This window comes from Eleutherodactylus coqui, chromosome 4 (genome assembly GCF_035609145.1).
Source record: "Eleutherodactylus coqui strain aEleCoq1 chromosome 4, aEleCoq1.hap1, whole genome shotgun sequence".
Taxonomy (NCBI): Eukaryota; Metazoa; Chordata; class Amphibia; order Anura; family Eleutherodactylidae; genus Eleutherodactylus; species Eleutherodactylus coqui.
Genome location: NC_089840.1, coordinates 147,347,875 through 147,360,826, shown reverse-complemented (window position 1 = coordinate 147,360,826; position 12,952 = coordinate 147,347,875). Strand labels below are relative to the sequence as shown.

The window sequence follows — 12,952 nt, the reverse complement described above, 5'->3', positions numbered from 1 at the left end:
TCCATTCAAAAGAATGGAGTTCACATTCAAGTGCGTTTTGTGTGTCTTGCAACACACAATCATCATGCGAGATTCTGGCCCTGTGTGAATAAGCCCCTACTCTAAGAAATTTAGATCAGTAAATACTGGAAATGCAAAAACTTTCAATGTTTTTTCAAATGGAGTGGCAACAAGAAATAACTGCTGTAATGGTACAGACTCTAATCGCCAGAGGAAAAATATTCCAAGAGTAATCTTCATTACACGGGATAAATATGTTGCACTTTCCAGCCTCAGAAAATGTATGTTACCCGCCCCTGAGATTACAGTCCAAGTAATTTCAAAGAATCAAGTAGCAGACGAATATAAATATCCCCTGTTGTGACCAGACTGTGTGAGTCATGCCCCCCCCCCCTGTAAAACTGCTGCAAAAAACCCTCTACTGAGAAATACAAAAAAGGAAGACAATTGTTTGGTCCAAGGAACAAAGACGTGTACATTAGATGAAGTGATGAATTTCTGCTGGTCTGACAAGTCCATATAAGGCTAATCAATTATGCCTCAAAGTGCACTTCCCACCATAAAGCATGGGGTAGTGGTAAGATAGAGTAGAGGTAAGATAGTATAGAGCTAAGTAAAGCCCCATTTACACGGGACAATTATCATTAAAACTTCGCTCAAACGATGTCTTTTGAGCGATAATCATTGCATGCAAATACTACCATCATTTGCTTTTCGGCTGAACGATGATTTTATGTTGAGTTTAAAATCCATTGTTCAGCCAGGCAGCTGATAGCAGGGACCACACGCTGTGATTCTCCCCGGGAGAGCTGATAGCATTGTTCTTAGCTGCAGTCCCTTGACAGAAGAAAGGGGCTGTATGCAGATAACATACCACCTACTGTTATCTGCATACAGTGAAGGGAGCCTCATTTACATGCCAATGAAGCCAATGGGCATTAGTGTCCATTAGCAGCTTATGCAGAATGATCGCTCAAACTGTCATTCTCCCTATCTTTTGAATGAATTTTGAGCGTGTAAATGGGGCTTTAGGGAGTGTAGAGGTAAGATAGCATAGTGGTAAGATAGTCTAGAGGTAAGGTAGTGTAGAGGTAAGATAGTGTAGTGGTAAGATTGTATAGAGGTAACATAGTGTAGTGATAAGATAGGGTAGTGGTAAAGTAGTATAGAGGTAAGTTAGTGTAGCGGTAAGATAGCATAGTGGTAAGATAGAGTAGTGCTAAGATAATGTAGGGGTAACATAGTATAGTGGTAAGATAGTGTAGTGGTAAGATAATGTAGAGGTAAGATCGTGTAGTAATAAGATAGTGTAGAGGTAAGATAATGTAGTGGTAAGATAGTGTAGTGGTAACATAATGTAGAGGTAAGATTGTGTAGAGGTAAGATAGTGTAGAGGTAAAGGCTGGCTAAGACCCAACGATTCTTGCTCAAAAATCGCTCAAAGCCATCTTTTGAGCGAGGATCGTTATGTCGAACTGCACTGACATCGTGCTGTTTTTGTTAACGAATCCCTGATCGTTCTCTTTCAGCATGCTGAAAGAGAACAATCAGCCTTATCAGAAGTTCACAGCGGGATACAGCTGATACTATTGTTTTAGCTGTATCCTGCTCCCTGAACACAAGTGGGGTATGAAGAACACAGCGCTCCAGCTGTGTTCTTTATACCCCGCTCGGAGCGCTTACCTGTATAATAGCTGAGCGTTCCAAGAAGAGAACAGGTGGATGCAGAAGACAAGTGGCCCCACTTGTCTTCTGCATAGCCCGCTCGGAGCACAAGGTGATCGCTCAAAACTGTCAATCAAACTGCCGTTTGAGCGATCACCTCGCCCTTAAAATGCACACAACGATTTTTGCTCAAAAGTCGCTCAAAAGACATCTTTTGAGCGATAATTGTTGTGTCTAAAGCAGGCATAAGATAGTGTAGACATAAGATACTATAGTGGTAAGATAGTGTAGAGGTGAGATAGTGTAGAGGTAAGTTAGCATAACGGTAAGATAGTATAAAGGTAAGATAGTGTAGAGGTAAGATAGTGTAGCGGTAAGTTAGCATAACGGTAAGATAGTATAAAGGTAAGCTAGTGTAGAGGTAAGATAGTGTAGTGGTAAGTTAGCATAACGGTAAGATAGTATAAAGGTAAGCTAGTGTAGAGGTAAGATAGTGTAGAGGTAAGATAGTGTAGAGGTAAGATAGTGTAGCGGTACGATAGTGTGGCGATAAGATAGTGTAGTGGTAAGATAATGTAGGGGTAAGATAGTGTAGAGATAAGATAATGTAGGGGTATGATAGTGTAGGGGTAAGATAGTGTAGGGGTAAGATAGTGTAGGGGTAAGATGGTGTAGGGGTAAGATAGTGTAGTGGTCAGGTAATTTAGTGGTAAGATGGTGTAGGGCTGATACAGACACACTGAACCAGCATGCCTACCACAGCATTTTGTAACAATACATCATTGTATCTGCTTTGTTCCTAATTGGGACATCCTTTGTTTTTCAATATCAATAGCAAAGTCCAGGGCAGCACAACGCCATACAACCCTCTGGGTGGGACCGTCCAATGTGCCAGCCGCAGCAAGGAGCCGGATCGCTCAGCTCCAAGGAACCAGTCAAAAGAAAAATAGCCGTGGCAGCAGGAAACGATGCAATCACAAAATCTTTATTCCTCCAGACACCATACGACGTTTCGATCTAGCAAGATCTTTATCAAAAAGATCTTGCTAGATCGAAACGTCGTATGGTGTCTGGAGGAATAAAGATTTTGTGATTGCATAGTTTCCTGCTGCCACAGCTATTTCTCTTTGTTTTTCAATATGATGGTGACCCAAGACTCATCCAGGATGTGTAGGAACTACTTAAAAAGTAGTTACTGTTAGGGCTGGCCTGGTGGCTAATCAAGACAAATGGTGGCTCAAAGACTGTAAATAATAAGATAGTATGTATTACTCTTTTTCAGTGAGTAGGTGTATTAAGGCCCTTATCTGTTCCTAATAAATATAAATAAGATTTTTCTTTATGTAACAATAATTTCAGTTTCTCAATTACCACCGTCTCTTTATGTCTTGCAGCTTTTACTCAAGCGGTGCGGACCAAGAACCATCCTTCATTCCGTTGTCTGCTGGACATTCAGAGGTTGAACATTCCCTGGCCGTTGTCAGAGAGGAAAGAAATGACTATCCCGAGTATATTAATTACGTTTACATGGGGCATCTAAACCAGGCCCAGTGGCAACAGTAACTAATTCACATTTAAGGCTTAAACACATTGGTTGTGTTTCTCTCCCGTTATGTGGCTATGATCATCTCAGCCGCATAACGGGACAAAACAAAACCACTGGATTTCAGTAGTTTTGTTTTCACTATCAGGATGCTAAATTCAAGCCCCATAGGGATAACATTGTGTCGTAGAAATGTCCATGCAGAGCAATTCCATACTGTGGGAAAGGTCCATTAGGGTAAAAAAAAAGGTGCATGAAAAACTGCCAGAAAACCTGCATCTCTTTTCCAAAAAACAAAAGGTTGTGTCTAACACATCCCACCTATTAATGTCTTCTGCCACTGCTGTTGTCCTACACGCTGGAAAGAGGCTTGGGAGCTATAAAGCACAGGAGCACAGCTTCTTAGAATGCTAAACTACATACTTAGAAAGCCTTATTATCCCATCAATCGTAAAATTATTAGCTGTCTGTCTGTTAAGGATCGCTTGGGAAGTTTGTTGCTGTATTTCTTTCTTGTTAGCTTCCATAACTAGGATATGATTAGTCAGATTTTAGTAACAGTTTGGGCTGTTATTCATGGGCATGGGGAACAGTACACTGTTATTATCTGAGTGGTTTTTGGAAATTTAAATAATAAAAAGGAGAAATGGATAATTAAAAAAATAAAAAATATATAAGAAATATAACTGAAAAAGTCATTAGAAAATTTACATTATACAAATCTATATCATACAGGTAGTTATAGTATTGTGATTTTAGATTTCTTATTAATAACAAATTGTGTAACAAGATATTTGTGTCATAGATGACTTCCTGAGCAGGAATGAACACAGCATTGTGCAGGTGCACAAAAAATGACTGGTTCTCCTTTAAGTGTTCTGCAGATCAGCGAGTTAGTGGTCAAGTACTCTTTCTCAAACTTCCTTATTTGAACTCCCCGTACTTTATAAGTGTTGAATCACCAACAGCATGCATCTGAGTCACAGCCACAAAAATGAACATGTAGAGAAAAGAAAGCTCAGCAAAGATACAGCGTCTACGTTCCATTGCTAATTTTTAGAATAATAGTTAGGAAAAGAGCGAAGACTGTGGGTAAACTAAGAAAGAGTGGCCATTAGGAGTGTTACTGCTGTCATATTAAGGAAAAGAAGGCAACTAAAGGGGAGGATACAAGTCTGGTTTATGCTAGTATACCTAGTGCAAGGTACACCTGCAGACAGCTAGCAAAAAATGGCCCTGGGAGACAGCTTATGGGGATGGGCTAAATTGGGGGTCTTTTGTTAGACAAAAGGCAGTGGTTAGAAGGTTAGATGATAGGAGGAATAAAATTCAGAAAAGTAAGCAGTCCGCCTTAACCAGGATATAAAGAGTTAGCCATGTATGCAGAGGTCATTCAGCCCCTTGCTGCTTAACCTAGAACCTTTTCTGCTTTGCTGCTTACTTACTGATGAACATCCATGTACCAGTCAGAATATAATCTAGCAAACAATGGAGATCACTGAGAACTTGGACTGTAGAAGGGAGCCGTCTATCAAGATGCCTCGCCAGAGGTGAATGGTACCATATCACTTATGGGAACACCTTTAGCTGGGTAAGAAGGTTTAACAGGTTTAGTAATAATAAGTTCTTAGGAGAGTCAATAGAAGAACAGGCATCAGGAGTCTCTAACAATAATAATCTCTGGAGTCCACAGGAGAGGGATGGTGTCCAGGAACAGTTATCTTGCAATGACCACATTTCTGTGTCAGCGAGGCCTCTCCTATGCCTGGTGAGCTTGGGCGCAGCTGCATCATGTAGCACAGTCCATGAACTCCCAGTCAGCCTAGGTACTTTTCTCGATGCACTAGAAGTGGAGTGAACACTACTTCTAGCTGCCTCAGTGCAATCACTAAAAGTTGGGCGAACTGTGCTGTAAGTGTAGAGGGACTGCCTCCAGCAACCTCATTTTAGTTTCCTGAAGTGGGGCAGACTGTGCTAGAAGTGGTCCGAGGAAGGTCGGAAGTGAGGCACATGGAGCTCCCAGTCATTGAACCGTAAGCAAGAAAAGGCTGCACAATGCCACCCACAATGCTTACAATATAACCGCAGAAGCGCCAAATTCAAGTGAATGGTCCAACAGAGGGTGAATGCAAAAAAAATAAAACAGGTGAGAACACTGTGGGAAAGTGAGGCATGTAGAGCTTCTAGTGCGTGAACCAGAAGCTACAAATGCTGCAACTTTCCAGCAACAGCTACAATGTGCTTCCAGCTCTGCCAAACTCAGGGACGGCCAACAGATGGCTGGAGTCGAAGCAGATAGTGTGGGTCTTGGTGCATGCCAGCATAGCTAGCAATGAACATAGCGCTAGCGCCCCAAGTCAGAGGGATGTAAGCACAATTGCACAAAAAATGTTTATTGTGCAAGCAGCCTCATTAACCTTTTCAATGCTGGTGGCCCTACTGTGCTTAGCTCCAAACATATATATATAAAAGTGTGATAGGGTGACAATATATCCACAGCATGGAGTGGAATGCAGGTTCCCAACATTGGTTACCAGATGGGAGCCATTGTACCTTGACCTTGAGAAGCTGTGGCAAGTTCCCTCATATTTGATGGCTGGCATAGAAGCCCTTCCCTGGCTAACCATATATGTTTGGCCAGGTGAGCACTTGGTGTCCCCCTGCTTACACAAAGACAATGGGCTGCACCTCATTGGGGAGGGTGCAGCTTTGCTGGGGAAGAAGATGGCTAGAAGGTTGGAGGAGTGTTTAAACTATGGACTGGGGGAAAGGCAACCAGAGAGATAAAGAGGAAGATAGTGTAGACAGTGATCTGGGACTAAGGAATGGAAATGGAGGTGGGAGGGGCTAGTACAGTTAGAACTGTCAGGATAGTTAAAAGGGATACACAGAATATAAAAAATAACCAAGACCTTCTTAACTGCATGGTGACTAATGCAAGAAGTCTGACCAATAAGGTTTACGAACTGGAAGGAATGATGTCTGAGGAAAACTACGACTTGGTGGGAATAAGAGAGACCTGGTTGGATAGAAGCTGTGACTGAGCGGTGAACTTAAAGGATTACAGTCTCTTCAGAAGGGATTGTGAAAACCAAAGAGGGGGAGGGGTTTGTCTATATGTAAAGTTCTATTTAAAGCCCACATTACGGGAAGATATATGTGAGGGAGATGAACACATCTCTGTGGATAGAAATACATGGAGGGAAAAACTATCATCATAGGGGTTTTCTATAGGCCACCAAATATAACAGAAGGCACCGAAAATCTATTACTGAGGCAAATAGATATAAACTGGAAAGCCGTAACCTGCGGATCCCAATTTAATAATAATATTAATAATAATCTTTATTTGTATAGCGCCAACTTATTCTGCAGCGCTTTCAAGCATAGGAGGAACACAGATAATACAAGAATTACATGTGATATACAATCAGTTTGAAACAAAATGGGGTAGGGGTGGTACAGGAGGTACAGGGGGGGGATGAGGCATGGGGGAACACACGCAATACGAGAATTACATGTGGAAATCAGTTATTAGAAAGCAAACGGAGTGTAGGTGGTAAGCAGGTGCAGGGGTGGAAAGTGTGGGGAGCCATAGGGAGGGGAAGGGGGACTACATCAGGAGATTTGGAGTTTTTAAGGCGCATTTGAAATTTCGTGCATTGGGAATTGTCCAGATGCCTTGGGGTAGAGTGTTCCAGAGGATGGGTGCTGCTCTGGTGAAGTCCTGTAGGTGAGCATGTGAGGTTCGTATTAGAGGGGTGTTTAGTCTCAGTGTGTTAGCAGATCAGAGTGTGCGTGCTGGGTGGTGTACGGACAAGAGGGAGGCAATGTACGGTGGTGTAGCGCCATGGAGAGCTTTGTGGGTGGGAATGAGGAGTTTAAATTTAGTTCTGCAGTGGATGGGCAGCCAATACAGTGACTGGCATAGTGCAGAGGCATCTGAGTAATGGCTGGATAGAAAAATGAGCCTAGCTGCCGCATTTAGTATGGATTGGAGTGGAGCAAGTCTGGTGCGGGGAAGGCCAATGAATAGCGAATTGCAGTAGTCGAGTGGGGAGTGGATGAGGGCGACTACGAGGGTCTTTAGCGTGTCCATGATGAGGAACGGTTGGATTTTGGCAATATTTTTGAGGTGCATGTGGCATGATTAGTGATGAGCGAGCATACTCGCTAAGGGCAATTGCTCGAGCGAGCATTGCCCTTAGCGAGTACCTGCCCGCTCGAGAGAAAAGGTTCGGCTGCCGGCGCGGGTGACAGGTGAGTTGCGGCAGTGAGCAGGGGGAGCGGGGGGGGGAAGAGAGAGGGAGAGAGAGATCTCCCCTCCGTTCCTCCCCACTCTCCCACGCCGCTCCTTGCCCGCCGCCAGCAGCCAAATCTTTTCTCTGGAGTGGGCAGGTACTCGCTAAGGGCAATGCTCACTCAAGCAATTGCCCTTAGCGAGTATGCTCGCTCATCACTAGGCATGATCGGACCAGAGATTGGATGTGGGGGGTTAAGGAGAGGTCAGAATCCAGTGTAACCTCAAGGCAGCGAGCATGCTGTCTGCGGGTTATGATGGTGCCAGACACTGGAATGGAGATGTTAACGGGAGGTCTGTTGGAAGGCGGAAAGACGAGAGGTCAGTTTTAGAGAGGTCAAGGGTGGCCTCACACAAGCGTGTTTTTGTGCGTGCGTACGCACGCACAAAAACACGCTTCTATTAGAAACAATGCATTCCCTATGGTGTGTTCACATGTCCGTGTTTTACAGGTACGTGCCTGTAAAGATAGTACATGCGTGCACAATAGGGAATGCACGCATTGTCTTCAATAGAGCCGTGGCTGATGCCGGCAGCTCCATTGAAGACAATGGTCTGCTGGCACCCCTGAATTGCTTTTCAGGGAAGAGCTTTACATATAAGCTCTTCCCTGAAAAACAAAAATTTTAGTGTAAAAAAAAATGCAGGCATTCTCTTCAATGGAGACGCTGCTGCTGCGTCTAATCGGGCGATTAGACGCTGAAGTTAGACGGAGCCATGGAGACGGGGACGCCAGCGCAGGGAAGGTAAGTGAATAACTTCTGTATGGCTCATATTTAATGCACGATGTATATTACAAAGTGCATTAATATGGCCATACAGAAGTGCTTAACCCCACTTGCTTTCGCTAGACAACCCCTTTAATACCTTACATGAATAAAAAGGTTAGTAATAGAAGGAAACCAGTGTGGCTCGATAAAGATCTAAATGGGGCAATAAACAGCAAAAGAAAAAGTGTTAAACCTACTAAAACAAAAAGGCACCTATAGAGAAAAAAATAATTTATGTAAAAAGCAGTAAAAGTGGAGACAAAGACTCATTGCCAAAGAGAGTAAAACTAACCCTAAACTGTTCTTCAACTATGTAAATAGCAAAGTAATTAATACTGAAAGTGTTGGCCCATTAATAAATAATGTAGGTGAAATTGTAGAGGGTGATGAGGAGAAAGCAAATCTATTAAATAGTTTTTTCTCCAGTGCATTTACAGAGAAAAACAAAATGTCAGGTGAAATACAGAGTTATAATCTCTCAGCTAAATGTTACCGGTTTAACCCAGGAAGTAGTCCAGAGCCGCTTAAAAATATTAAAATAGACAAATCACCAGGTCCTGATTGCATATACCACCAGATTCTAAAGGAATTAAGTAATGTGATAGACAGACCCTTGTTTCTCATATTTAAGGACTCTATAGTGACAGGGTCTGTTCCACTGGATTGGCGTATAGCCTATGTGGTGCCAATATTCAAAAAAGGGTCCAAAAATTGAACCTGGAAACTACAGGCCAGTAAGTCTTACTTCTATTGTGAGTAAAATGTTTGAAGAGTTTCTAAGATGCTATCCTGGAGTACCTGAAGGAAAATAGCTGCATAACGCCGTAGCTTGGGTTTATGAGGGGGTGCTCCTGTCAAACCAATCTGATCAACTTCTATGAGTGGGTAAGTTCTAGACTGGACCAGGGAAAGTCACTAGATCTTGTGTATCTGGACTTTTCCAAAGCATTTAATGCTGTGCTTCATAAAAGGTTGGTATATAAAATGGGAATGCTTGGTTTGGGTAAGTAATTGGTCAGTCATGGAAAGCAAAGAGTGGTTATAAATGGTACATACTCTGATTGGGTCACTGTTACCAGTGGGGTACAACAGGGGGCAGTATAAAAGGGGTTACTGTTACTGGTGGGGTACAACAGGGGGCAGTATTGGTCCCAATTCTTTTAAATATACTTATTAATGGCCTGGTAGAAATATTTCAGAGTAAAACAATAATATTTGCAGATGATACAAAGCTATGTAAAGATATTAACACAAGAGGGCAGTACATGGTTGCAAATGAATCTGGATAATTTGGGGGTTTGGATAGAAAAGTGGCACATGAGGTTTAAAACTGATAAATGTAAGGTTCTGCACATGGGCAGAGGAAATACATGTCACTATTACACATTAAATAGGAAACCACTGGGTAACACGGACATGGAAATTGAGAATTTTAGTTAACTGCAAGCTCCACTGGAGCAACCAGTGTCAGGCAGCTGCTGTCAAGGCAAATAGGATCATGGGGTGCATCAAAAGAGTTATAGGTAGAGATGAGCGAACGTACTCGGTAAGGGCGATTTCGCAATCGAGCACCGCGATTTTCGAGTACTTCACTACTCGGGTGAAAAGTACTCGGGTGCGCTGTGTGTGAGCGGGGGGTTGCAGCGGGGAATGGGGGGGAGAGGGAGAGAGAGAGGGCTCCCCCCTGTTCCCCGCTGCTACCCCCCGCTCCGCGGCGCCTCCCCCTGCCCCCCGGCGATCCCGAGTACTTTTCACCCGAGTAGTGAAGTACTCGAAAATCGCGGTGCTCGATTGCGAAATCGCCCTTACCGAGTACGTTCGCTCATCTCTAGTTATAGGGGCACATGACGAGAACACTATTCTTTTCTTTTTTTCAAGTTACTGGACAGACCACACATGAAATACTGTGTACAGTTTTGGGCACCAGTACTCAAGAAGGATATATCAGAGCTTGAGTGGGTACAAAGGCGAGCAACTAAACCAAACTAAAAAAAAGGAATAGGTGGACTACAATACCCAGAGAGGCTATCAAGATTGGATTATTTAGTTTAGAAAAAAGACGGCTGATGGGCGACCTAATAACTTTGTATAATACAGGGGACAATACAGAGATCTAGCCCATCATCTATTTATACCCAGGACTGTAACAAGGGAGCGATCTAATAACTATGTATAATATATCAGGGATTAGTACAGAGATCTCTCTTATCATCTATTATACCCAGGACTGTAACAAGAGGGCAACCTAATAACTATGTATAGAATTATCAGGGGACAATGCAGAGATCTCTCCCATCATCTATTTATACCCAGGATTGTGATTGTATCCACAAGGAAAGGCAGCAAGAAAAAATGGGATCTCTCATTCAGAACACATGAGAAAGTCGGGTTAAAAATAACCTCCCCACTTTTATTAAATAAAAACTGGCATCTTACAGCAGCAACGTTTCGGCCATGGTCACTATGGCCTTTGTCAAGCTAATGCACCAGAGACTGAACATACATATATATATATCATAAATGTTAAAAACAATAGCACTCACCTGTGTCCATCCGGAGGCACCATTAGCCATGTTTCCCGCTTGTCATCACGGCGTCCAGACCGCTCTACTGCGCATGTCTCCAAATCACAATGCCCTCAAAGTACCTATGAGCAAATCGCCTCAAAACAGAACTGCGCATGCACAATTCTGTAGCGGCCAATTAGAAAGAGGACCAAGCCAGCAGTACCCTACACGTCAGCGGCGTGCGTCCGGCATCATCATGCGTGCCCTCACCTTAACTATGGGCAAATCGCCTCCAGAGCAGACGGCACATGCGCAACCAACCTGTAGCCAATCCCGGAGCAAGCCCAGACCACAGTCATAGCGCACACCGTCGGCGTGCATCCGGCATCATTACATGCATATTAAATGTATAACACAGTCAAAATCTGTGTCCGGAGGATCACCCAGCATCTAGCGTTACCTAGCAACCACAATGTGTTGGCTGCATAGTCAATAATGGCGAAAACGCCTGTCATAAACATTGTCATATATATCCTCCAACTCTTACATATCAACACAGATATTTAACACCACCCAGTACTCTGAGCGGATCACATATATACAAATATTTAAAATAAACAAGAGTACCCAGTAATCTAACTTTATTATATCTATTTAATCTTATCATTCCCTATGTTAATCTACCAAAAATAAAATCATTTCATAAACAATGGTGGTAACAATAAATGAATCAACCGTAACCACCAAAAAAGATTTATTTATTAAGGAACACTAAAGAAAAACAATAGACAAAATATGCCAAAACAAATAAACGTTATTGAAACCACAATAGTAATCAAAAAAAGTTATAATCAAAAAAAGATATAATCCAAAAAAAGGGGAAACATGCCAAAAAACACAAGAAAAAATGTGATTATCCGGACCATGGCTAAGTGTACCTCCAAACGACATGCACGCCGACGCTGTGTGCTATGACTGTGGTCTGGGCTTGCTCCGGGATTGGCTACACGTTGGTTGCGCATGTGCCGTCTGCTCTGTAGGGTACTGCCGGCTTGGTCCTCTTTCTAATTGGCCGCTACAGAATTGCGCATGTGCAGTTCTGTTTTGAGGCGATTTGCTCATAGGTACTTTGAGGGCATTGTGATTTGGAGACATGCGCAGTAGAGCGGTCTGGACGCCGTGATGACAAGCGGGAAACATGGCTAATGGTGCCTCCGGATGGACACAGGTGAGTGCTATTGTTTTTAACATTTATGATATATATATGTATGTTCAGTCTCTGGTGCATTAGCTTGACAAAGGCCATAGTGACCATGGCCGAAACGTCGCTGCTGTAAGATGCCAGTTTTTATTTAATAAAAGTGGGGAGGTTATTTTTAACCCAACTTTCTCATGTGTTCTGAATGAGAGATCCCATTTTTTCTTGCTGCCTTTCCTTGTGGATGAAGTTTGTTCTGGATAAGGGATCCTTGGTGTCCGGGTCCAGATCAAGGCTTGCAAGGCAAGTACTTATACTGAAGGTTACTACTTATTGCGTGGTGCTGCTGTGAATTGCATATCATTTCAGGATTGTGATTGTAACATAGGGGCACTCTAATAACTATGCATAAATATGTAAGGGGACAATACAGAAATTTCTCCCATCATCTATTTATACCCAGGACTGTGGCTGTAACAAAGAGGCGCTTTAATAGCTATGTATAGATATATCAGGGGACAGTACAGAGATCTTTCCCATGATCTGTTTATACCCAGGACTATGACTGTAACAAGGTGGTGCCCTCTATGTATAGTGGAAAAAAGGTTTTTACACCAAAATAGAAGTGGGTTCTTTACTGTAAGAGCAGTGAGACTATGGAATTTTCTCCTGAGGATTATTCTGATTGTCAGATTGGAGTCAGAAAGGAATTGTTTTCCCATAAATGGAGAAAATTGGCTTCTACCTGATTGGTGTTTTTTGCCTTCCTCTTGATCAACATTAGGGGTAATAGGCTGCACTGGATGGTCATGTCCTTTTTCAGATTAATATACTAATGTTACTATGTTATTATGTATCACTCACCGTACAGAAGCAATACACAGGGACCTAGACTATGGAATTCTCTCCTGAGGATTATTCTGATTGTCAGATTGGAGTCAGGAAGGAATTATTTTCCCTTAAATGGAG

General features: G+C 42.7%; 1 protein-coding gene across 2 annotated transcripts in view; it reads left to right on the top strand.

Moving 5' to 3' along the window:
• Positions 1-3,888, top strand: part of TREM2 (triggering receptor expressed on myeloid cells 2) — a 28,284-nt gene extending 24,396 nt beyond the window's left edge. The window contains exon 3 of one of the 2 annotated variants that reach the window (XM_066598691.1): positions 3,060-3,888. In XM_066598691.1, coding sequence (XP_066454788.1) covers positions 3,060-3,228 — 169 coding nt within the window. In that variant the 3' untranslated portion in view covers positions 3,229-3,888. The remainder of the gene's footprint in view (positions 1-3,059) is intronic. The other variant, XM_066598690.1, reaches the window with a different exon arrangement.
• Positions 3,889-12,952: the final 9,064 nt, after the last annotated feature.